This window comes from Ahaetulla prasina, chromosome 7 (genome assembly GCF_028640845.1).
Source record: "Ahaetulla prasina isolate Xishuangbanna chromosome 7, ASM2864084v1, whole genome shotgun sequence".
In the NCBI taxonomy this organism is placed as follows: Eukaryota; Metazoa; Chordata; class Lepidosauria; order Squamata; family Colubridae; genus Ahaetulla; species Ahaetulla prasina.
Genome location: NC_080545.1, coordinates 51818370 through 51839931, shown reverse-complemented (window position 1 = coordinate 51839931; position 21562 = coordinate 51818370). Strand labels below are relative to the sequence as shown.

The following is a 21562-nucleotide window of genomic DNA, read 5'->3' as shown; positions in this document are numbered from 1 at the left end:
ATTACATCCTAAAGAAAATCTAAAAAAATGTTGTTTTAGAACTTCAAAACAAGAATTCTTATTAGAATCCCAGCTTTTAAATACAGTAGGCCGGTTCTTATAAATAAATCATAATAATGAAAGCATCTTCAGTGTGTGCAAAGCACCTTTTGAAATTACCATTCGGAGGGCTGTAGATTTCTAAGTAAGTCTCTTGATTGATTCTGTTTTAATAATTCCGTCATAAAACTGATTCCGGGTTCATTTTACTGCCAACGCAAATTACAGACAAATACGAGATAGCGTTGGGAAAGATTCGCCCGATCAATTTACCGCAATTTTAAGTTATCTAATATTCTATTTTTGTATCTCTATGGAGCAGGGGTCTCCAACCTTGGCGACTTTCAGACTTGTGGACTTCAACTTCCAGAATTCCTCAGCCAGCAAAACTGGCTGAGGAATTCTGGGAGTTGAAGTCCACAAGTCTGAAAGTCGCCAAGGTTGGAGACCCCTGCTACGGAGGACTCCGCCGACCTCCTCCGTCCTCCCAGGATCGCCGTATCACGTTGTCACGTGGCCGCGGAGAGGCGGAGATTCCGCGGCGCAGCGAAGTGAGAGCAACATGGCGGCCTCTACGAAGCCTGGACGCCGGAAACGCGGAGCTGCGAGCCAACTCCCCAAGACCGACAACACGGCTCCAGGTGACACCATCCTCCCGTGTCTAAGCGTGACTGCTAGTTGGACGTACCGTAGTGGCTTATGCTGCTTTTTTAAAGGAAGCACTTGGACGCATAAGCTAATTTGTGTTGAAGTCGGTTGTGAATACTATGTTGAGGTCGCTTTGCTGCTCGGTGCTAATTACCGTTGCTGGGCTTCAAAACCCGCATCACTGAGAAAGGCAAAGCGCCTTTTGGCCGTCCGCATTTTTGCAGACCAGATAGAGTATTCTTTTTCTCTACGTGGATGATAACCACGCAATGGATGTCATTTATTTATTTTTAAATTAAATTCATCATAGAATTATGTGCCTGACATTTATAGCTAACTTTTTAGTGTGTTCAGATGTGTTTTTTTCTTCAATATATTATTAACTGCTGTAAATGGTCTTGGGCTAAAGTGCAAAATTCTGAGTGGCTGTGCTTGTCTTTCAAGATATGTATAAAGGCATACTATACCATAGTGTTGGCCCGCCAGCTTTTCTACTATTATATATTAAAATTCTATATATGGAGAGACAAAGTACTTTTGTATGCCTAGAATGAGAGGGAACAGTCATATCACATTGTTTCACTGTTACCTGTTTTGGGAGGTGGTGTGTTTTTTTTTAGCAGCAGCGTCTTAGGAAATGCTATGCTTTTAGAACTTTTTTCCAAAGCTGCAATGTAACTTTCTGAAGAGGATTGCAAGAAAATACATAGAAGTCCCCAGTTATTGAAAAAAGTTGGCTTATGTAGAACTTAGAATAACTTTGTCACTTTGAATGTACACTAATCAGCATACATTAAAATGAGACTTCGTTGCATACAGCTCTCAAAGGGTCTCTCTTTAATTATCCTTTTTATGAAAGTCTTACAATGGCTGCATTTATAACCAATAATTGCTGGATTATGGTAGATTTGCCACCAACAAAGGGGCAAATGCATCTCCTTGCCAGTTGTTCTTTTTCTTGCTCCAGATTGGCACTATCATAGCACTGCTTCCTTTTGATCAGCTAGGTACCTCATTGCTAGATGCACACTTGAGTGCTATTCTTTCTTTGAAGAGGCGGAATAGAACTTGTTGCTGAATCTTTTGTCTCTCCAGCTAATCTTCAATCCAAATGTTTTTATGTTTGAAAGACATTGTAACATATTTTTGCCAACAGAGGATGAATCAGAACTTCTCACTGTGCCTGACGGATGGAAAGAACCACCTTTTACCAGAGAAGATAACCCTAAAGGGCTTCTGGAAGAAAGCAGCTTTGCTACTCTTTTCCCTAAATACAGAGAAGCTTATTTGAAGGAATGCTGGCCATTAGTGCAGAAAGCTTTGAATGAACATGTAAGAATCTTTACTTACACTTTCATAGAGATAATGTTACCAATCCATTTAAAAAGCATGGATTTTGAGGAAGGTCATGACTTAGCTATATTGTTGAATAACAGGCATTTACTATAGATGATTCTCTTATTCACTGTCTACTTTGTGAATTCCCAAATATGCAGATAAAGAGGCCTGTAGTAATATGTTCCATAAGCAAGTTATTTCTATACTCACTGCACAAGAGTTTCCTATAATACTTAGATACAGTGTGTCTTATATCAGTTTAAAAATAAAAGTATTTCAGATGATTTATTAATAAGCTTATGTTAAAAACATGTTTGAAAGCAAAAGGGGTAATACTAATTCCAAGATTTTGGGGTCCCCAGAGCAGGCGCTAACTAATGAGTTACATGCCTTAAAATGTGCCCATCTGATCATCCCCTCTGTCGTACCATTTGCTTGATTCTTCTGGCTCCAGATTGACTTCCCAGGTAAAAAGTCCAGGCTATCTTCGAATAGATTTTCAAATAACAAAAGGAAAAAGTAGGAAAAAGGACCTGGAAATTTAAAAGGCTGCAGTGGAAGCAACATTGGAGCATGGGCTACAGTTCCTAACTGACAACACATATCCAAACATTCTTCATATAAACCTTTTAATTTAAAAAGTCATCTGCTTAAGGTTTCTAAGTAAAACCCTTACCATTATGGAAATGTTTAACTCTTCTTTGTTCCTAGGTACCAATACTTTTTTTTGTTTGTAAATTTTACTGATCACATATATTTCTGAGATCATTAAGTATTTGTTCTGTTCTTCTGAGAATAGTTTGTTGTCTTATACTACAGCATATAAATGGAGCTTTAGACCTAATTGAAGGAAGCATGACGGTCAGCACAACAAAGAAGACCTTTGATCCATATATCATTATCAGAGCCCGAGATTTAATAAAACTTCTAGCCAGAAGTGTTCCGTTTGAACAGGTTTGTTTTTCTATCTTTTTAAACTTTAATTCTTTAATTTCAAGAGCTCTGATAACAAACTCAACCTGATTAAGAATCCTGATTCAGAAGTTTCTTAAAAGAAATGAATATGTTATAATAAGATACTTGATTATATATCTCTGATTTCTATTCAGGCTGTACGTATCCTTGAAGATGATATTGCATGTGACATCATTAAAATAGGGTCCTTGGTCAGAAATAGAGAAAGATTTATAAAAAGAAGACAGAGGCTTATTGGTCCAAATGGATCTACTCTAAAGGTATGTCTTGTTCTTTTGACTCCAGTGCATGCTTATTCAAAAATAGGTCCTCTGTAAATGTGATCTGAATGCTTGCTTTCATATTCAGTTAAATATGTGCCTATAAGAATTGCATCCTGAAATATATACTGTTATCTTATTTTGATGTAGGCCCTAGAAATATTAACCCGCTGCTATATTATGGTTCAGGGGAACACAGTTTCAGCTCTTGGACCTTTTAATGGTTTAAAAGAGGTAAGATCACCTTAGGATAGAACATTTTGTACATTCAATTCGAATATTTAAATTTTTTAATATTATATATTAATATAAAATGAATATGCATTATAAAAAGAACCTATCTACTAGTCCATAATTGTAATAAAGATTTGATGTTGGGAAATTACCTAAGGAATCAGTAGTTATATTGAAGTTCTATATATTAACAGAATTTTATCTAATGAGCTAAATTATGATTATGCTGTGCAAGACAAAACATGCTATAGATGGAGCATTTTATCAGAAAGTCTTGCTATCAGAAATCTGATTATTGCCGAACAAATCACAGTGTGCAACTTAAGAATAGAATACAAATTTGACCTGATCCAAATTCTTACACATTAGTAGCCCTTTGTGCAATATATATAAATTAACTACCAATCTCCTGTTCCAGATTATATCTTCTTTAGTTTTCTTAAATGACTAAAGGATACATAATCATACTTACAGAAAATAACATTGTTTTTAAAATAATCTTCCAGTGTTAGAAATATAATCATCTAGGAATTAGATATTTTAAGTCAGGGTAACTAACTTATATCCTACAGATTGCATGCAGCTTTTACCATTCATTAGCAATTCCAGAGTTTTCTCCCCCTTCAGAGTATAAGATACCAGTTTTGTCTCTTAACATCCCCCACTCTGTTACTGCCCAACAAAAAATATCCAAAAGGAGAAATGGAACCTAAATTTCAATCCTACACTTGCAGGGCTTGGGGCAGAAACAATGTACAGGATGTGGCCAGATGGCTGAAAAAGTTTGCTCATCTTTGATTTAAATCATTAAAATTAATCAGTTTGCAATCTTGTCTTTTAAAAAAAAAAATAGGTTAGGAAAGTTGTTTTGGATACCATGAAGAATATTCATCCCATATATAATATCAAGGTAAAATAAAAATATTTGATCTAAAATCATTTTGGTTGATTTGTTGATATGTTATCTTTTTAGCATCCCTTTGAACATGCTTTGCTTTGGGCAGAGGAGTTGTATGTTTTCCCAGAATTCTACAGTGAAATTGATTGAATTGAATCCCAAACCCAATATTCAATAGACATCAGAGAATGATAATAAATCCATCAAATAAAAATAAATGAATGTTCTACAGAATGTGGGTTATAATTCTGATTTATTGTAAGCCATGGCCAGAGAATAAGGGAATGCAGTAACTTTGCAACCTGAATTGATTCTTAGCTGTTTTATTTTCAGTTTCCCTGCTATTCAAAATGGCAAAAATTCCTCCCAATTGCCCAAGGGAGAGTCCATGAAAAGATTGTGGAAGTTTTCTATACCTAGCAACCTCTCAGTCAGAAGAATATAGATTACAATTCCATTTGAACACAAAATTCAAATAAATGTGCCATTAGCTTCTTATTTTTTTTGCACTTTATTGGTTCTACAGGTAATCCTTGACGTACAACTACAATACAGTCCAGAATTTTGGTCATACGTCACTGGGATCATTAAGTGGGTCACCACATGACAAGGCTCAATTTTAGGACCATATCATGGCTTTCCTTAAGTGACCATGCAGATTGTTAAATAGAGCCTGGGGTACCTAAGGCAGTGAAACAATCCTCACCTAGTGCAACCATGTGCAAGTTATGGGGGTGCTGTAGTGTGGCTGCTTTCATTTAAATGGAAATGGCTTCTTCTATTGAAGCCAGTCTCCTTTAGAAATGTGTGCTTTTGTTTTAACCCACAAAAGTCAAGCCGAAACCTCTTAAAACCATTGGTTTTAAGCAATTCTGCCATTCTGAAAAGTCAGCAGATTGTAAGTCTCTTTGTTCAGCAGTGTCAATTTTGAATGTTCGCTGAAGGAACTGACATGTCAAGGACTACTTGTTTTAAAAATCATCTGAAGAGAAGGAATCATTAAATTGAGTTAATTGTTACTTATAATTGGATTACTTTCTTCTATGTTAATATGTATAGATATGAAATGAGTCTGTTTTATATCTGTGATATGATATGAAACCTAATTTTTCCTTAGGCTAGATAAATCAGTAAAGCTTTTCTTCTAACTTACTGCTTGATGTTTTAATATGTTTGAAGACACTAATGATTAAGAGAGAATTGTCAAAAGATCCTGAATTAAGATTGGAAAACTGGGAACGTTTTTTGCCCAAGTTCAAACATAAGAATTTGAACAAACGGAAGGAACCAAAGAAGAAAAATGTCAAGAAAGAATACACTCCCTTCCCACCTCCACAACCAGAGAGTCAGGTCTGTTTAATCTGAAATTTTACTGAACAACCTAAAGGAATTTCCTGACAGCTGATACCTTTAGTACATGGATACCAAATTAAAATGTACCAGATTTTTAAGAGAGAAAGTAGCCTTCAAATATGGCTAGTGTGGGAGATGGGTATTTCCAAAATGTGATAAATAAACCATAACTCTATTTCATCTGGATGGCATAGTTTCCCCATTCCTTATTTTAGTGTATTATGAAATTTAACCAATGTTTCCCTATAACTTTAGCCTAAAGATAACAATAACCAATTGCAGTTTATTGGAAATAATTGTCTTTCATTGCAGCATATATGTGCATTGATTTGCTACCCAAAATGAACTTAGTAGGTTAAACCAATAGTATAAATTGATTGTGTATAAATGAAAAGACTTTTATGTTTAATAGTAACTTTTCAATTTTAACATCACTTGGCTTTGATGTTGCATTATGAAAACTATTAACTTCTGATTTTTTAAATAAGGAATCACAGCAACTGATATTTTAAAATATGGAACCAAGGCAACATTTTTACTGTGGAATATGTATGCTCATACTATTTTTATAGGTCGATAAAGAATTAGCAAGTGGCGAATATTTCTTGAAAGAAAGTCAAAAGAAGCGTAAGAGAATAGAAGAAATAAAGGTACAGTCCCTTGATTTTTTTGTTAATTAATATAGTTGTTGGCTGTGTCCAGAATAAAGATTGATTTGTTAATTGAAATACGTATTTAATTTTGTATATGCTTTATATGATCTTTTTTTATTTTTAGGCAAAGCAAGCAGAAGCAATTAGCAAACGACAAGAGGAGAGAAATAAAGCTTTTATTCCACCTAAAGAAAAGCCTGTTGTAAAACCAAAGAAAAGTAAGATTGGTTTCTTATTATTTTTAATATTTTATAAAGGACAGTCTCCATATTGAGAGAAGCATTTTGATCTGTTACTTACAGAATAAATTACTACTTCCAGGGCTCTCTGTTGAGAAGACTGAGGGCCAGAAATATAAATGGAAGTTTAATTTGCTAAAAATATAATTATATTCTAATCCAAGGAAATACTTTTTTTTTAAAATACATATGGTATCAAGAATCTCTCTCTTTTAACATTTACATTCTGAAAATGCCTGAAGAGTTAATTTATAAAATTAAGAAGTTGTGATATGCAAGACCAAGAACCTGATCCACCCCATAAATAGTATTTTAAGCAAGAATCAAAGTTCACTGATATTAAAGGACTCTACTCCTGTAGCATGGACTCTATCTACCTTTTGTAGACAAAAAGAGTTACAAAATTCCTTTGTAAAGTTACCTTCAGATAACTTCTATTTTTATTCCCCCAGAGTTCCTATGCTGACTGATAACTATTAGTTTAAGTCCAAGCTTACTATTCGGAGCATTAATAACTAGGTTAACCTGAAATACTATATTAATAGACCTTGGAAGTTATTTAAGTTTAATTCATAGCTTTGGATCCAAATCTATATCTTATGGTTGAATTAAAAGCTTACATTGTAAAATAATCTCTTTAGCAGTATCTTGTAGGGCACTTTAATATAACTGGATTCATTAGCTTGGCATGTAACTGATTTTTTTCCGCATTTTATGCTTTCATTAAAAAGATAATTTATTTGTCATGCTTGGAAATGTTTTCGATATCTCTCGGATAAGGCAATAAGAAAAATATACTCTTTTACTCTGTAGCCACAACTGAAACAAAGATTGATATTGACGCAATTAAAGAAAAAATTAAAAAAGCAAAGAAGAAGAAGCTTGGAGCACTACCAGAAGAAGAAGTTAAATTAAAAATTGCAGCAGGTGAAAAGAAAAAGAAATCAACTTTAAAGCCATAGCACTTCACTTTTTGCAAGGAGGAAAGCTATGAACTCAGTTAATGTAAAAGGTGAAAAGTTGCATTCCTCGAGGGAAAAAAGGAAAAATACCTTTCCAAATTTTAATCTAAAACTGACAGCTTGCTCTGTTGTATTTTAAGCAGTATGGGAACTATTTCCATACATGTGATATCCATTAGAATAAACAGTTGCCTTATAGCAATTGGTTTAAAATGACAGTATACACAGAATTACCATTGAGAAGATTTTGTGCAGTGTACAAATACTTACCAACAAACTTGGTTTTATTGCATGGGACTCTGAAAGATAGTTATCTAAACATTACAAGAATTAACAGGTTTTCTGAAGGCAGCTGAAACATTTTCTAAATAAATATATATTGCTTTATTAATAGATGGTTTTTGTTTACTAGACTTTCATAAACTATTTATATACAGGTGAAACTCAAAAAATTAGAATATCGTGCAAAAGTTCATTTATTTCAGTAATGTAACTTAAAAGGTGAAATTAATATATGAAATAGACTCATTACATGCAAAGCGAGATAGTTCATGCCTTGATTTGTCATAATTTTGATGATTATGGCTGACAGCTCATGAAAACCCCAAATTCACAATCTCAGAAAATTAGAATATTACATGAAATCAATAAAACAAGGATTGTACATAGAACAATATCGGACCTCTGAAAAGTGTAAGCATGCATATGTACTCAATACTTGGTTTGGGCCCCGTTTGCATCTATTACTGCTTCAGTGCAGCGTGGCATGGATGCTATTAGCTGGGGCACTGCTGAGGTATTATGGAAGACCAGGATGCTTCAATAGCGGCCTTCAGCTCTTCTGCATTGTTCGGTCTCATGTCTCTCATCTTTCTCTTGGCAATGCCCCATAGATTCTCTATGGGGTTCAGGTCAGGCGAGTTTGCTGGCCAATCAAGCACAGTAATCCCATGGGCCTGAACCAGGTTTTGGCAGTGTGGGCAGATGCCAAGTCCTGCTGGAAAATGAAGTCAGCATCCCCATAAAGCTCGTCTGCCGAAGGAAGCATGAAGTGCTCCAAAATCTCCTGGTAGACGGATACGTTGACCCCGGACTTAATGAAGCACAGTGGACCAACACTAGCAGATGACATGGCTCCCCAAATCAACACAGACTGTGGAAACTTCACACTGGACTTCAAGCATCTTGCAGTGTATGCCTCTCCATTCTTCCTCCAGACTCTGGGTCCTTGGTTTCCAAATGAGATGCAAAAGTTGCTCTCATCAGAAAAGAGAACTTTGGACTACTGAGCAACAGACTAGTTCTTTTTTTCTTTAGCCCAGGTAAGACGCTTCCAATGTTGTTTGTTGTTCAGGAGCGGCTTGACAAGAGGAATACGACATTTGAAGGCCACGTCCAGGATCCGTCTGTGTGTGGTGGCTCTTGATGCACTGACTCCAGCTTCAGTCCACTCCTTGTGAAAGTCCCCAACACTTTTGAATGGCCTTTTCCTGACAATCTTCTCCAGGCTGCGGTCATCCCTGCTACTTGTGCATCTTTTTCTTCCACACTTTTCCCTTCCACATGACTTTCTATTAATGTGCTTTGATACAGCACTTTGGGAACATCCAACTTCTTTTGCAATTACCTTTTGAGGCTTTCCCTCCTTATGGAGGGTGTCAATGATGGTTTTCTGCACAACCGTCAGGCCAGCAGTCTTTCCCATGATTGTGATGCCTACTGAACCAGACCGGGAAATCATTTAAAGGCTCAGGAACCCTTTTTAGGTGTTATGGTTTAATTAGCTGATTAGAGTAGGACACTTTGAGCCTAGAATATTGAACTTTTTCACAATATTCTAATTTTCTGAGATTGTGAATTTGGGGTTTTCATGAGCTGTAAGTCATAATCATCAAAATTATGACAAATCAAGGCTTGAACTATCTCGCTTTGCATGTAATGAGTCTATCTTATATATTAGCTTCACCTTTTAAGTTGCAATACTGAAATAAATGAACTTTTGCACGATATTCTAATTTTTTGAGTTTCATCTATATTTCCTCAATCTTTTTGGAAGGGGACTGTTTTACAGTTTGTTTATATTGTTTATATTACTGGAGAATTTTGCTTTCCAAAGGCTGGTTGCAGTTGACAGTTGAGTTACTTTTTTCATTCAGATCAACAAAGAGCCAAGGGTATGATAAGCAGAGGAGAATGGTACTTTGTGAATGTTGTCAATAATAACTTTAAGTTCATTGCATGTTTACCTGCGGAAGAAGACCTTTTTCTGCTATTTGTACTTTTTTAATTCCTAAAAAACATTTTGAAAATGTATCTAAAAATCATGGATGTCTTACTATTCTTATCAATTCATTGTTTAATAACTTACAAAAGTGCTTGTTTTTTGTTCCAATTTATTTATACATATACACTCTGGGATAATGTTGCTTCAGAAAAAAGACAGTTACAAAAGTTATTAAAAATGAGGATGTTCTCAGGACTAAAACAATGATGCAATAGGTATCACAATATGGCTTCACCCGTACTTCACCCTTTACTTCACCTACAAATAAATTATTTAAATAAGTTATTTACAGTTGCATCTAGGTTAATGACAAATTAATATAAACATAAGAAACTTGTAAATTTGGAGTTTCCTAGCTAGATAATTAAAGATTGGTATTTAATTCATGGATGTTCTGTTTTGAAAGGGTTGGTTTTTTTTTTAAAAGACCCTAACTTGTTACAGAAAAGCAAGAAATGCATGCTAGACCTTTTACTTACCACAAAGTCTGTCTATGCAAGGCTCTTTGTAACATTCACTGCATGTTACTCCTGATTTATATGGCCATCTTGGATAATTCCCACTGTGCAAAACAACAATTTCGTCAGCTCACTTGATACAGAGACAGGAGAGAAGGTTGAACCACTCTTCTTTCAGGTCAGTGCTTTAACTGAATTATAATCCGGAATAATTTTTGGTAAGTAATGGTCATTAAAACTACAGAATGTTGTTACTAGAAACTAACACAGCCAAATACAACAGAAGATTTCTTATATTTAAATCAATGAAATGGACCCTTGAAACTGAAGCTGGAAACCTATTTGCTAATATTCTTTACTATTTCCAAATTACTTCAGTTTGATTTATGAAAGGACCTTGCACTGGATTGAATTGTCCAGTTTATATTAAAGGCAAAAAATGGTTATTAAATATTAAGTAATAGTGTTACGTGCAATGAATTCCTTTCTTTGTCAGCCTTTATGTTCTGCTACTATTCTCACCTTACATAAAAGGGAGATTGAAATTTTGCTTTAAACATTTCAAACCACTAAATAAGGAATAGTATTTAAGTACAGTATTCCCCAATTTTTATGTGCTTAACACCAATAAATGGACAAATGTTTTTTAAAAAATCAATGACCATATCAGTGAAATCTATAATTATCAAAATACTATCCATTAAGTGAGTAAGAGAAATTCACATACTGGGCTGAGCTATGGCCTGAACTTCAAGGTAACACATAAGCAAAGGTTAATAGTTTAAAAAATGCTTTCTTGGAACTTTTTGCTTTATTTTTGCTATGCTTGTTCTAATTCTATTGCTGATAATGATATTTGAAGTTTATTGTGTTTATGCAAGTTAAATGATTCAGTGAAGTTGGACTCTAGCAGTTCCCACCCATCTTGAATCTCTAGACTTTATATTCTCCATGATGGCTTTTATAAGAGATTCTTTTAAGATGTTGGTTTTAGACTACTATATGTTTTGTCCAATACTTTTTTTTGTTTCTACATAAAGTTACAACAGAGTTTATACATTATAACTTGTGCTACTGATATGCTCTCCAAAGAGGAAATAAAGCTACTTCCTTTCTTAGCCACATACTTCAAAATTATTAGGAACAGGAAGTGACATGGCATTTATTTTATTTCCACTTTTTTTTTTTTGCTAGCAAGTAAGGACACAGGCTCTGTGAGACTTATCTCTCTCATATGATGGTATTAAAAGGGTGAATACCAGGTAAAGGTCTTCAAGAAAGTATGTCATGGCACTGTAACTATAATAATAAGACACTAAGACACTAAGGTTAAGAAGTGTAAAATCAGAAGACTAGGCGAAGTCCTTTTCTCTCTTTCAACTACATTTCTACCTGTCTTTAAAAAAAATTCCCAGAGTACCTTAGTTCCTCACCTTATAATAATATAACAAAAAAACCCAGAGCCATAGCAGTAACAAATAATTACATCTACCAAAATAAAATAATGAAGATCAACTGAGGATTTAATTATTTGAAAACCGATTTAACAGAGTTGGAAGGAAACTTGTAGATCATCTAGTCCAACCCCCGCCCAAGCAGGACATCCTACCATTTCTGACAAATGGCAGTCTAATCTCTTTTTGAAAGCTTCCACTGATGAAGCTTCTACAACTTACCAAGGCAAGCTGTTCTATTGGTTGATTGTTCTCACTGTCAGAAAATTCCTCCTTATTTCTAGCTTGAATCTCTCCTTGATCAATTTCCATCCATTATTCCTTGTCTGGCCTTTGGAAATTAGCTTGACCCCTTCTTCTCTGTGGCAGCCCCTCAAATATTGGAACACTGCTATCATGTCTCCCCTGGTCCTTCTCCACTAGACTAGCCATGCCCAGTTTCTCAAGCATTCATCGTATGTTTTAGCCTCCAGTCCCCTAATCAATTATAATCAAAAAGTTCATCACAGTCAAAGATATGGACAGGGGGGGAGGAGAGAGAGAGAGTCCTTGGATTCATCTTCCAGTAGAATTATACAGTTGCTGCTTGCAATGCTTTTGTCCCTGACACTAACCAATCTTACAGGAATGGCCCACTGTCAGGCCTTCCATTAATACAGTGTTTCTCAATTTTGGCAACTTTTAAGATGTATGGATATTGACTCCCCAACCAATTAGAAAATATTAACCATACTGGTTTGGAACTCTTTAAATTGTAGTTTACATATCTGAAGTATGGGAAAGGTTAGTCTAAATTATTTAGGGTTTTAAAACTTGCCCCAGCACTTTAAAAAAGGATCCAGAATATTAATAGATTGATTTTCTCATAATTCAGCCTATTCCATGTAATTACAGTTAAAGTAATCTGGTATGGATGATCAACCACAGCTAAATTTGCATTCTGAAGATAGAACTCAACATTTGTTTTTACTGTGGGTTTTAATCTTGAGTTATAATTTTTCATATCAAAGGAGTAAATGGGCCTGAATACACATAGGTACCAGTTTCTCAATTCCTTAAGGAGTTAAAGATTTTCCTTCTAAGATAATTTCTGACCAAATTGTATTGGTATTGGCAGGGGTATTGGCAGGGGGGCAGAGGTCGACCGCGAGGCGTCTCCTATGTGGAGTGCCACAGGGGTCGGTCCTCTCGCCCCTCTTGTTCAATATCTATATGAAGCCGCTGGGCGAGATCATCCGTGGTTTTGGGGTGAGGTACCAGTTGTACGCTGATGATACGCAGCTGTACATTTCCACCCCAAACCACCCCAACGAAGCCGTTGAAGTGATGTCCCTTGTCTGGAGGCCATGCGGGTCTGGATGGGGAGAAACAGGCTCTGGCTCAACCCTTCCAAGACCGAGTGGCTGTGGATGCCGGCGTCCAGGTATAATCAGCTAATTCCATTGCTAACTGTGGGAGGCGAGTCATTGGCCCCCACGGTGAAAGTTTGCAATCTCGGCATTCTTCTGGATGCACGGCTGTCGTTGGAAGATCAAACGATGGCCGTCGCCAGAGGAGCTTTTAATCAGGTTCGCCTGATCCACCAGTTGCGTCCCTTCTTAGATTGGGATGCCCTATGCACAGTCACTCATGCCCTTGTTACCTCCAGTCTGGACTACTGTAACACTCTCTACATGGGGCTCCCCTTGAAGAGCACCCAGAGGCTTCAACTGGTCCAGAATGCAGCTGCGCGGGTGATAGAGGGAGCAAGTCGAGGCTCCCATATAACACCACACCTGCGTAGGCTGCACTGGCTTCCAGTGATCTTCCGGGTGCAATTCAAGGTATTGATTACCACCTTTAAAGCGCTCCATGGCATGGGACCTGGTTATTTACGGGACCGCCTACTGCGACCGACGGCCTCCCAGCGACCAGTGCGCTCCCACAGGGTGGGCCTCCTTGGGGTACCGTCAGCTAGACAATGTCGGCTGGCGACCCCCAGGGGGAGGGCCTTCTCTGTGGGGGCTCCAACCCTCTGGAACGAATTACCACCTGGTATTCGCCAACTCCCTGATCTCCGGACTTTCCGACGCGAGCTGAAAACATGGTTGTTTCATCGCACAGGACTGGCCTGATAGTTTTAATTGGGAATTTTTAATGGGTTTTAAGGAGTAGCCTAAATTTTAATATTTTGTTTTAAATTATTTTAATATTTATATATTGTTTTTTATACGGCTGTAAACCGCTGAGTCCTTTGGGAGAAGGGCGGTCTAGAAATTTAAATAAAAAATAAATAAATAAATAAAATTGCAATTTAAAATTCTTACCCAGGTCCATAGTCACAAATGAAGTGTGCAGCATTAGATCCATGAAAGCCTTGTACTATAGGACAAAAGTGAACAGCACAGCCAACTTTGTAGGTGTCTGCCCAAACCATCTGAAAATAAAATAGTATATTCTGTGGTAATTTAGTGTATACGATTAGCTCACAGTTGTGCTAAAAATAGGACACCTATGTAACATTTTCTTTAATGATGATGACATATAATGTTAATGTTCAGAATATAAACAAAGAATTAATTTACAGCCATATTAATCAACAGCTAATATATTGAAGTAGACTTAATAAATTTATATAAAGTACTCTTGCTGCTTTGCCTGACCAAACTCACTGCTGTTTTTTTCAGATCGGATGCATAGACTTAGATTATGAAATTATTTTGAAAACACCACGCTCTCTTATTTTTTCATATCTAAATACTAATAAATAATTTCAGAATAAATTTCAGCTTTTTTACATAGACAGGGATGGGGATAGGGAAGAGTATTTTTGTGTGATGAACCTGTAGATTTATTATGACTCAAAAGTGTTTCCTTAAACATATGGAAAGTTGTTCCCATGGTCAGAGAGTAGAATAAATGAGATTCACCTTTTGTTTGCTCCCAAACTATATACAAAAAATATCTGATGAAAACTTCTCTGTGACTTTATCATTCCATCAAGGATCATTAGAAATGGATGATTTCTGATTTATTGGCTAGACCCAAAATATTAGAGCTAGGAACATTTTCCGTGATTGGGCAAAGCAATATATTGTGTATTTCTTTTTCCCTCAGGTTATTCAATAAAATGAATGCAAGAATAGCTAGTGAGTTGCTGTTAAGCTTGAGATTGGGTTCAATGGCAGTGCCATAGCAATGCAAACAGGGATAAGTAAGGCACAAAGCCATTGGGCCATGGAAAATGGGGATTATTTTTAAAAAGTTTGGATTGGTGGGGTGGGATTTGTGGTGGCTCAACATTTGCCTTTATAGATTGGTCACTTCTTTTGCCTAGGCAATTTTAAAGTACAATTGCAGACTTGTCAAGTGGAATCAAGCAATTTGGAAATTGTAACCACATTAGTCAATTTTTTAAAATAAGTGCCAACTGCTATTTTTAGAAGTCATAATGCAAGATATAATTAATGACTTACCTGAGTATAGTGCCCACATACATGTTTACAACTCCGAGTAGCATAATTGTAATGTTGGACTTCATTGTACCACCTAGTGAGGGCTGAAGTCACATTAAAATACTGAATGGTTCCAGTCCAAATATTTTCTCCAACTATTGTGAAGTTTGGGTGAGCCTTCCCTGGTGACTTGAGATCAGGATTATGATTAAATTGGCACATATTTGCCCAGCCAAGAGCAGTCTTTGCAAGATCATGGTCCCAGCTCTACAAAAGCATAATATATATTATGATCACTTTATTTGTTATTCCTGGATTATTTTTAAAAATAATGCAATTGTCTTTTACAAAGTAATTCCCTATCCCACCCTGCCACATACCGGTCAATTTGTATATAATTTTTATCCCTCAGTTCTAACTCACTTCTACTGCGGATTGGGGAATATATTGTGGTCTGCCAGCAGCCTGCAAAGCTGGCTGCGGAGTTGGACAGTGAGGAGGCTGGGAAGGACAATGGATCAGCCCTAGAGTCAGGGGAAGGCTCAGACAAGGGCTCTGCATCGGAGGCAGAGATGGGGCCAGGGCCATCTGGGAGCGATGCACAGACTCCGGAGCCCCCAGAGGTGGACAGCAGAAAGGCAGAGGAACAGGAGGACCCTGTTCCTAGTGTGCGCATGCGAAGAGCTGCCAGAAGGCAAGAGCAGCTAAAGCAAAAAGGACGACTCAGGAGTAAGGCCAGGAGATGATTGGCCCCTCCCATAAGGCTTAAAAGAGCAGCAACGGCTCTTGAGTTCTTTGTAGGAAAGCAACATTGCTACAATTGTTTCTTGTTGGCATCTCCTGTTTCTGAACTTCGTGGGGTTCTTACTAAGAAAAGCCCTTGGCAGGGTGCCAAAGAAGACAAAGGTTTGTGATAAGGATGAAGGACTTTTTCTGAAGGACTTTGTTTTGGAATTAATTTGGACTAAGCTGAGAATGAAGTAGTTTATTAGATCTGTTCTAATAAAATATGTTTGTTTAAGACTGGTGGTGTCTGGTAATAACTACTTGGGCCTAGGTCATATATAAACAAGAATGTTCAATGCCTCCTGCCCTAGCTTTCCACTTTGCTTTGTAGTTTTTACAAAAACGAGCTAGCTGCCAGCTCGTTCCCGACTCATCAGTATGAATATGAATGGAACTATATAAATAGATGTGCAAAAATGTAAAAAATCGACATTATGCATTGCACTGTACCATATGTTGTGAAATAAACTACAACTACACTAAGACAAAATCAAATAAATCATTATGCAATCTGTAAATCCAAACTGGCAAACTAGTTTTGAAGAAAATCCAGGAAAGGCACAAACACTTTATATACTATTTCCTTCTTTAAAAAGTACCAGGATGTTAGGGGGAAGAGGATCCTGTGATACCATGGCAGGTTGTTCATTTTGCATCACACTAGTTATGATTTTCTTCTCACATCTGCTATTTAAAATTTGCCTCAATAGCAGGTCACATTAAATGGGATACACATTTAATCTCTGGTTAGACATTGGTTCTCAGCCTTTCAGCTAAGATCAACCATGTGTGTAGTCTGTTCTCATAAAGTACGTAACTGGCTCAAGTAATCCCTCATGGCTTAGATTTATCCACAGGGTATTCAGACTTGCCCACAGGATATCAGATTAAACTGATTCTAGCCAGTCACTTGGGTAGAACTAGAACAACTAAATCCAAGGCTGTTGCTCCCTTATGACTATGTAGACCACCAAGAAAGGGCTAGGAGAAACAGCCCATATATTAATTACAGAGCTCCATGCCAAGGCCGAGAATGGAATGTACACCCCAAACATTGAATGGCTTGTGATATTATGAAGCATTGCCAACATGGTCTTGAAGCCAAGGTTCATGGGATGCTAGTAGCATTTCTTGGAGAAAGTGGGTGAAACCTGGTATTCCCAATAGTAACTTTAGACCCAATTGGTGTGATTGTTTGCTGCACAAATGATTGGTAAATTTAGTGACACAATTATCAAAACATGACTTTGATACAATGTCAGATTTGTTCCTCCCAGAAAAAGGGAGGAAATGTAATGTGGTGCAAAAAATGGGCCTTTTTTTGCACTAAATTACATTTCCCATAAGTACTAACGAACAGTAGCATGATACAGTGGTACTCTGAGATTTCTATCCCATCTATTTTTTTAATTATATAATTTAATTATTTTTGAAGTTGGCATACCACCAAGCAGATGGTCTTGGGTGATAGAGACATATTTAAGGTGGGAAAAGATTAGAGGTTTGTTTGAAAAACCTGCTCAGAAGAGAGATAAATGAATGTTAGGATAACAAAAAGGACCTAAAGGGTTAAAGTGTAACTGGTATTTTGATTAGCTGTGTCTCCCATCGCAACTATTTTGCCAAAAGTGGGAGTCCTCATAGCTTCCAGTTTGAACTGATGTTTGCTATATGCTCTCAAAATTTCCAAAGCTTCAAAAGAAACAAAATTAGTACCAAGCCCTGTCAGAGAATTAGTTTCAGTATAGCAAAATTCTCTTAAAAGAACTAGAAATATCTAAACCAATTCTAAACCTGCAGGGACTATGAATTGTACATTCTTCATTGCTACAGATTATGATGATTTCCTTACCATCCGTTTCATGTTGCTAGCTGGTGGGTCCACACTTGATCGGAATCTATTATGCACTCTGACACATTCTTCAATAAAGTGTGCATTTTCAATATCCGGTAAGGTATGTTGGGTATAAAAACAACAGCACACTTGCAGTTTCAGGAACAATAAAACACCAAATATGAGGCTTTTTTCTGTCATTCTGGACTGCTACACAATGAGCCAAAATATTTTAAACAAAAATTATAGACAAATCCTTTAGGCTATTCCGTTTGACAATTTCTGCTTGGCTTTATTTCATCTTTCTTTGATTCCGTTGGCACCCGGAAATGAATTGAACAAATACCTTCAAGCTGAAGGCAGAGCCTAGTGATGAGTCATTTTCAACCACTGAATTGCTCCTTTTCTTACACTCTCTTGTATAATCCTTCCTATCTTGTATGTAAATCTTAAGTAATGAAAGAACATTAACAGTGTCCTGTGATTTGTATTGGGAAGTCAACTAATTTTTAAAACTTCGTTGTTTATGATTTGCATTAAATGTTGAAATCAAACTTAAAATTAAATTGCAGGAACTTCAATGGTTTAAGATACCAGATCTCATTAGTAAAACAAAATAAAACATACAGAATAAATAGTATTATATATAGATATATAATTGTTCTGTATTTCTACCAATTGTAATGAATCAGTTCTTGCCGTTCTTGGATAATGGCGCTTTTCTACATTTGCCAAGGCAGGTTAAAAATTATTTAATAGCTGAAAAGAGTTGCATCAACAGTCAGAAAATAAGTAAACAGGAAAGATAATGAAACACAGACACACACACACACACAAGCAGAGTTGTTTGACCAATGAATTAATTGATATTTACTATTTAACAAAATTGTGATGAATTCTGGCCTAGAATCAAATTCCAAACTTAGAATGGTATCTTCTCCCAACAAAATATCTACTGGGTTTTAGACATAATTTTTCCTCCAAGTATATACAGAAAATATTATCAAAATTAATAAAAAATACTAAATTTCTATTTTTTAATTTATCCTATTTTTCAATTTATTCTAAGAAATTATTTTTTCCTCAGAAATTTTCCACATTTGTTTTTTGGCTTGCTCAGAATGCCTGTCAAAAAAGCTACCCAGTGAAGTTAGATTTACCTCTTTGCTATCCTATGGTTTGGGGTAAGTTTTTATCAGATTTACTATAAAGATTGCACATTTACACAGCACTGTATTAGGAGACAATGTCCATCCCTCACCAATGTTCTTTATTCAGATGTAAAGTCCCAGTCAATATCAATTATCATATTATTGTTTCCATGTTCAGACTGATTGCTTCCAGATCAAACTGATAATGAAGAGACAATTAAATGACCTTGAACACCATATATTTCCCCAGTGAGATTTTGTTTTTGTTTGAATCAAGAGTTTTAACTGTTGCTATATTATGTTTATTGCTTTACAATAAATAGAGCAGAAGCAGTTATTAAAGTTATTAAGAAAACAAATTGATGTTGGGACAATTCCTGACTCCTTTGTTACATCCTCAAACCCCCACATCTTCAACCTTAAACCGTCTACCGTGGACCTCACCCCATTCCTAAGAGGTCCGTAAAGGGCGCAAGCGTGCCTACTGTCCCTGTCCTACTGTCCCCATTTATTTGTACTCATTTCCTATGTTCATGTCCATGTTTATACTTATATCTGTTATCTTGTACATGTTTGACAAAATAAATAAATAAAAATAAATAAATAAATTCAGACAGTCTGTTCATAAAGCTATTATGCTTCTCACTATCCTACATTATTCTGGGGTCATGTGATCACCTTTTGTGAACTTCTGACAAGCAAAATCAATGGGGAAGCCAAACTCACTTTACAACTGTGTTACTAACTTAACAATTACAATGATTCACTAAACAACTGTGACAAGAAAAATCATAAAATGGGGCAAAACTTAACAATCTTGCTTAGCAAGAGAAATTTTGGGCTCAGTTGTTATTGTAGGTTGAGGACTGTTAGCATCGTCTCCATCCATACCTTTATTTCATGTTTTTTACCTAATCATATGCCTATCCTCTCAAATCTAGTGAGATTTGAAAAAGGTATTTCACCTTGAAAGACTGTAACTCTAGAAACCATAAAGAAATGAGTTCTTGCAAATGGGGAAATAGACCATCTGTGAATTCCAATATTTTCTTGTACTTTCAAAAATGTAAGATTTCTCAGCTTATCTCCTGAATACAGCTGAGACCATGAAATACCATCAATTCAAAGTTCCTTTGGAAATACCTGGAAGGAGAGCCACAGTGGCGCAGTGATTAGAATGCAGTATGGCAAGCTACTTCTGCTGATCACAGGCTGCCAGCAGTTTGGCAGTTCCGGTCTCACCAGGTTCAAGTTTGACTCAGCCTTCCATCCTTCTGAGGTGGGTAAAATGAGGACCCAGATTGTTGGGGGCAATATGGTGACTCTGTAAACCTCTTAGAGGGCTGTGAAGCAGTATATAAGTCTAAATGGTATTGCTATTGCTAAGGGTCCTAATGTATATGTGTCCTAAGATGACTTATATAAACTGGAAAATTGGAGCTGCAAACATACTAGGCAAAAATTAGCACTACCGCATTCCTTTTGATGTGTATTTCCCATAATGTGCCTCCTTACTCTCTTGCAATTCCTTCTTTTCCAATGAAAGTAAAAATAAGTATTAATTCCTTTCTTCCTAATTATCACAGCTAGGGGGTGAGCATTCCGAAGAGTGATGGATTAGGGAAAAGGAAAGCTGAAGTAAAATTGTAAGCACAGTCATGGTTACATGGTCTTCTACTTAATGACTATATCATTTAGTAACTAAGTTGCTGGTCCTAATTATGGTAACTAAACAAGGACTATCTGTACTCCATAGCTCATGATATCTGTGCTGTTCTCTGAAGAAATATTAATTTTTCATGCTTTGTCCTAGGTTTCTATGGTTCTTTTTGATGTTTCAGCTCCTAAAAAAAAGCTATAAATGCCTTTGTTTACTGGTATTAGCCATATAATCAAGATAAAATTGTTTTATTGAAGATGGGTAATTTTACTGTAAATGACCCAGAGAATTTTGCTATTCCCTTTCCTTCCTTTTTAATTAACTGTGGTCAGCCAGAATAGAGGCTGTATACATATAGGGAAAACATGGTAAAGTCATTATACAAAAATACAAGCCTGTGTTTTATATCAATTATTTTGGATTGAATATAGAAAGAGACCCATAATTTAGACTGAATTTAACAAACTGAGAAATCAGCCATATTTCATCTTTAGATTATGTGTTATACCTTACATGCCAACTCACTATTTGCAACAATTTCAACTCATATAGACTACATGTAATGAGAGGATAGGGAACTACATACTGGTTATGGTATGAATAGGAGCAATAAATGTATGTACATATGATATGCAGAGTATAATTCAGAATGCCAATATTGTTTTTATCAAACTTTTTGTCAGAATGATGGGGAACTTTATTAGTTCAGGACAGTCATACGGTACTGCATTAGTACAGTAAACAAGAGGTGTGGTGGCAGTGAGTAGAATGCAGCTCGCTGCCAGGAGTTCAGTTTTCATTGTCTCAAGGTTGACTCAGCCTTCCATCATTCTGAGGTCAGTAAAATGAGACCCAACTTGTTGGGAGCAATATTTTGATTCTGTAAACCGCTTAGAAAGTGC

The 21562-nt window shown here is 36.3% G+C and overlaps 2 protein-coding genes across 5 annotated transcripts; one reads left to right on the top strand and one right to left on the bottom strand.

The window, feature by feature from the left end:
* Positions 1–465: 465 nt before the first annotated feature.
* On the top strand, positions 466–17846 carry KRR1 (KRR1 small subunit processome component homolog). 3 transcript variants are annotated; one of them, XM_058190252.1, is made up of 10 exons: positions 466–680; positions 1844–2019; positions 2845–2979; positions 3135–3260; positions 3411–3494; positions 4348–4404; positions 5572–5742; positions 6318–6395; positions 6523–6616; positions 15642–17846. In XM_058190252.1, exons 1-10 carry the CDS (start codon positions 602–604, stop codon positions 15755–15757), a joined length of 1116 nt encoding a protein of 371 aa, XP_058046235.1. In that variant the 5' UTR covers positions 466–601; the 3' UTR covers positions 15758–17846. The 3 variants fall into 3 exon arrangements, with proteins under 3 accessions (XP_058046235.1, XP_058046236.1, XP_058046234.1); XM_058190251.1 differs by lacking the exon at positions 15642–17846 and adding an exon at positions 7451–10807 and having other exon boundaries at positions 471–680; XM_058190253.1 differs by lacking the exons at positions 3411–3494; positions 15642–17846 and adding an exon at positions 7451–10807 and having other exon boundaries at positions 469–680.
* On the bottom strand, positions 9938–20915 carry LOC131201894 (glioma pathogenesis-related protein 1-like). 2 transcript variants are annotated; one of them, XM_058190255.1, is made up of 5 exons: positions 17868–20915; positions 15251–15496; positions 14102–14211; positions 10363–10445; positions 9938–10141 (listed from the first exon to the last, which is right to left on the bottom strand). In XM_058190255.1, the coding sequence occupies exons 1-5, from the start codon at positions 18048–18050 to the stop codon at positions 9993–9995; spliced, it is 771 nt and encodes a 256-aa protein (XP_058046238.1). In that variant the 5' UTR covers positions 18051–20915; the 3' UTR covers positions 9938–9992. The 2 variants fall into 2 exon arrangements, with proteins under 2 accessions (XP_058046238.1, XP_058046240.1); XM_058190257.1 differs by lacking the exon at positions 10363–10445.
* Positions 20916–21562: the final 647 nt, after the last annotated feature.

Bases quoted from the DNA above. Each gene is read 5' to 3' on its own strand.
- LOC131201894 (XM_058190255.1), bottom strand. From the start codon at position 18,050: ATGACAGAAAAAAGCCTCATATTTGGTGTTTTATTGTTCCTGAAACTG. The intron at 15,497-17,867 runs GTAAGGAAATCA...ATGCTTTTGTAG, and splicing joins CTAGCAACATGAAACGGATG to AGCTGGGACCATGATCTTGC. The intron at 10,142-10,362 runs GTAAGTAAAAGG...ATTTATTTGTAG, and splicing joins TTGCATAGACAGACTTTGTG to GTGAAGTAAAGGGTGAAGTA.
- KRR1 (XM_058190251.1), top strand. From the start codon at position 602: ATGGCGGCCTCTACGAAGCCTGGACGCCGGAAACGCGGAGCTGCGAGC. The intron at 2,980-3,134 runs GTTTGTTTTTCT...ATTTCTATTCAG, and splicing joins GAAGTGTTCCGTTTGAACAG to GCTGTACGTATCCTTGAAGA. The intron at 6,396-6,522 runs GTACAGTCCCTT...TTTTATTTTTAG, and splicing joins AGAGAATAGAAGAAATAAAG to GCAAAGCAAGCAGAAGCAAT.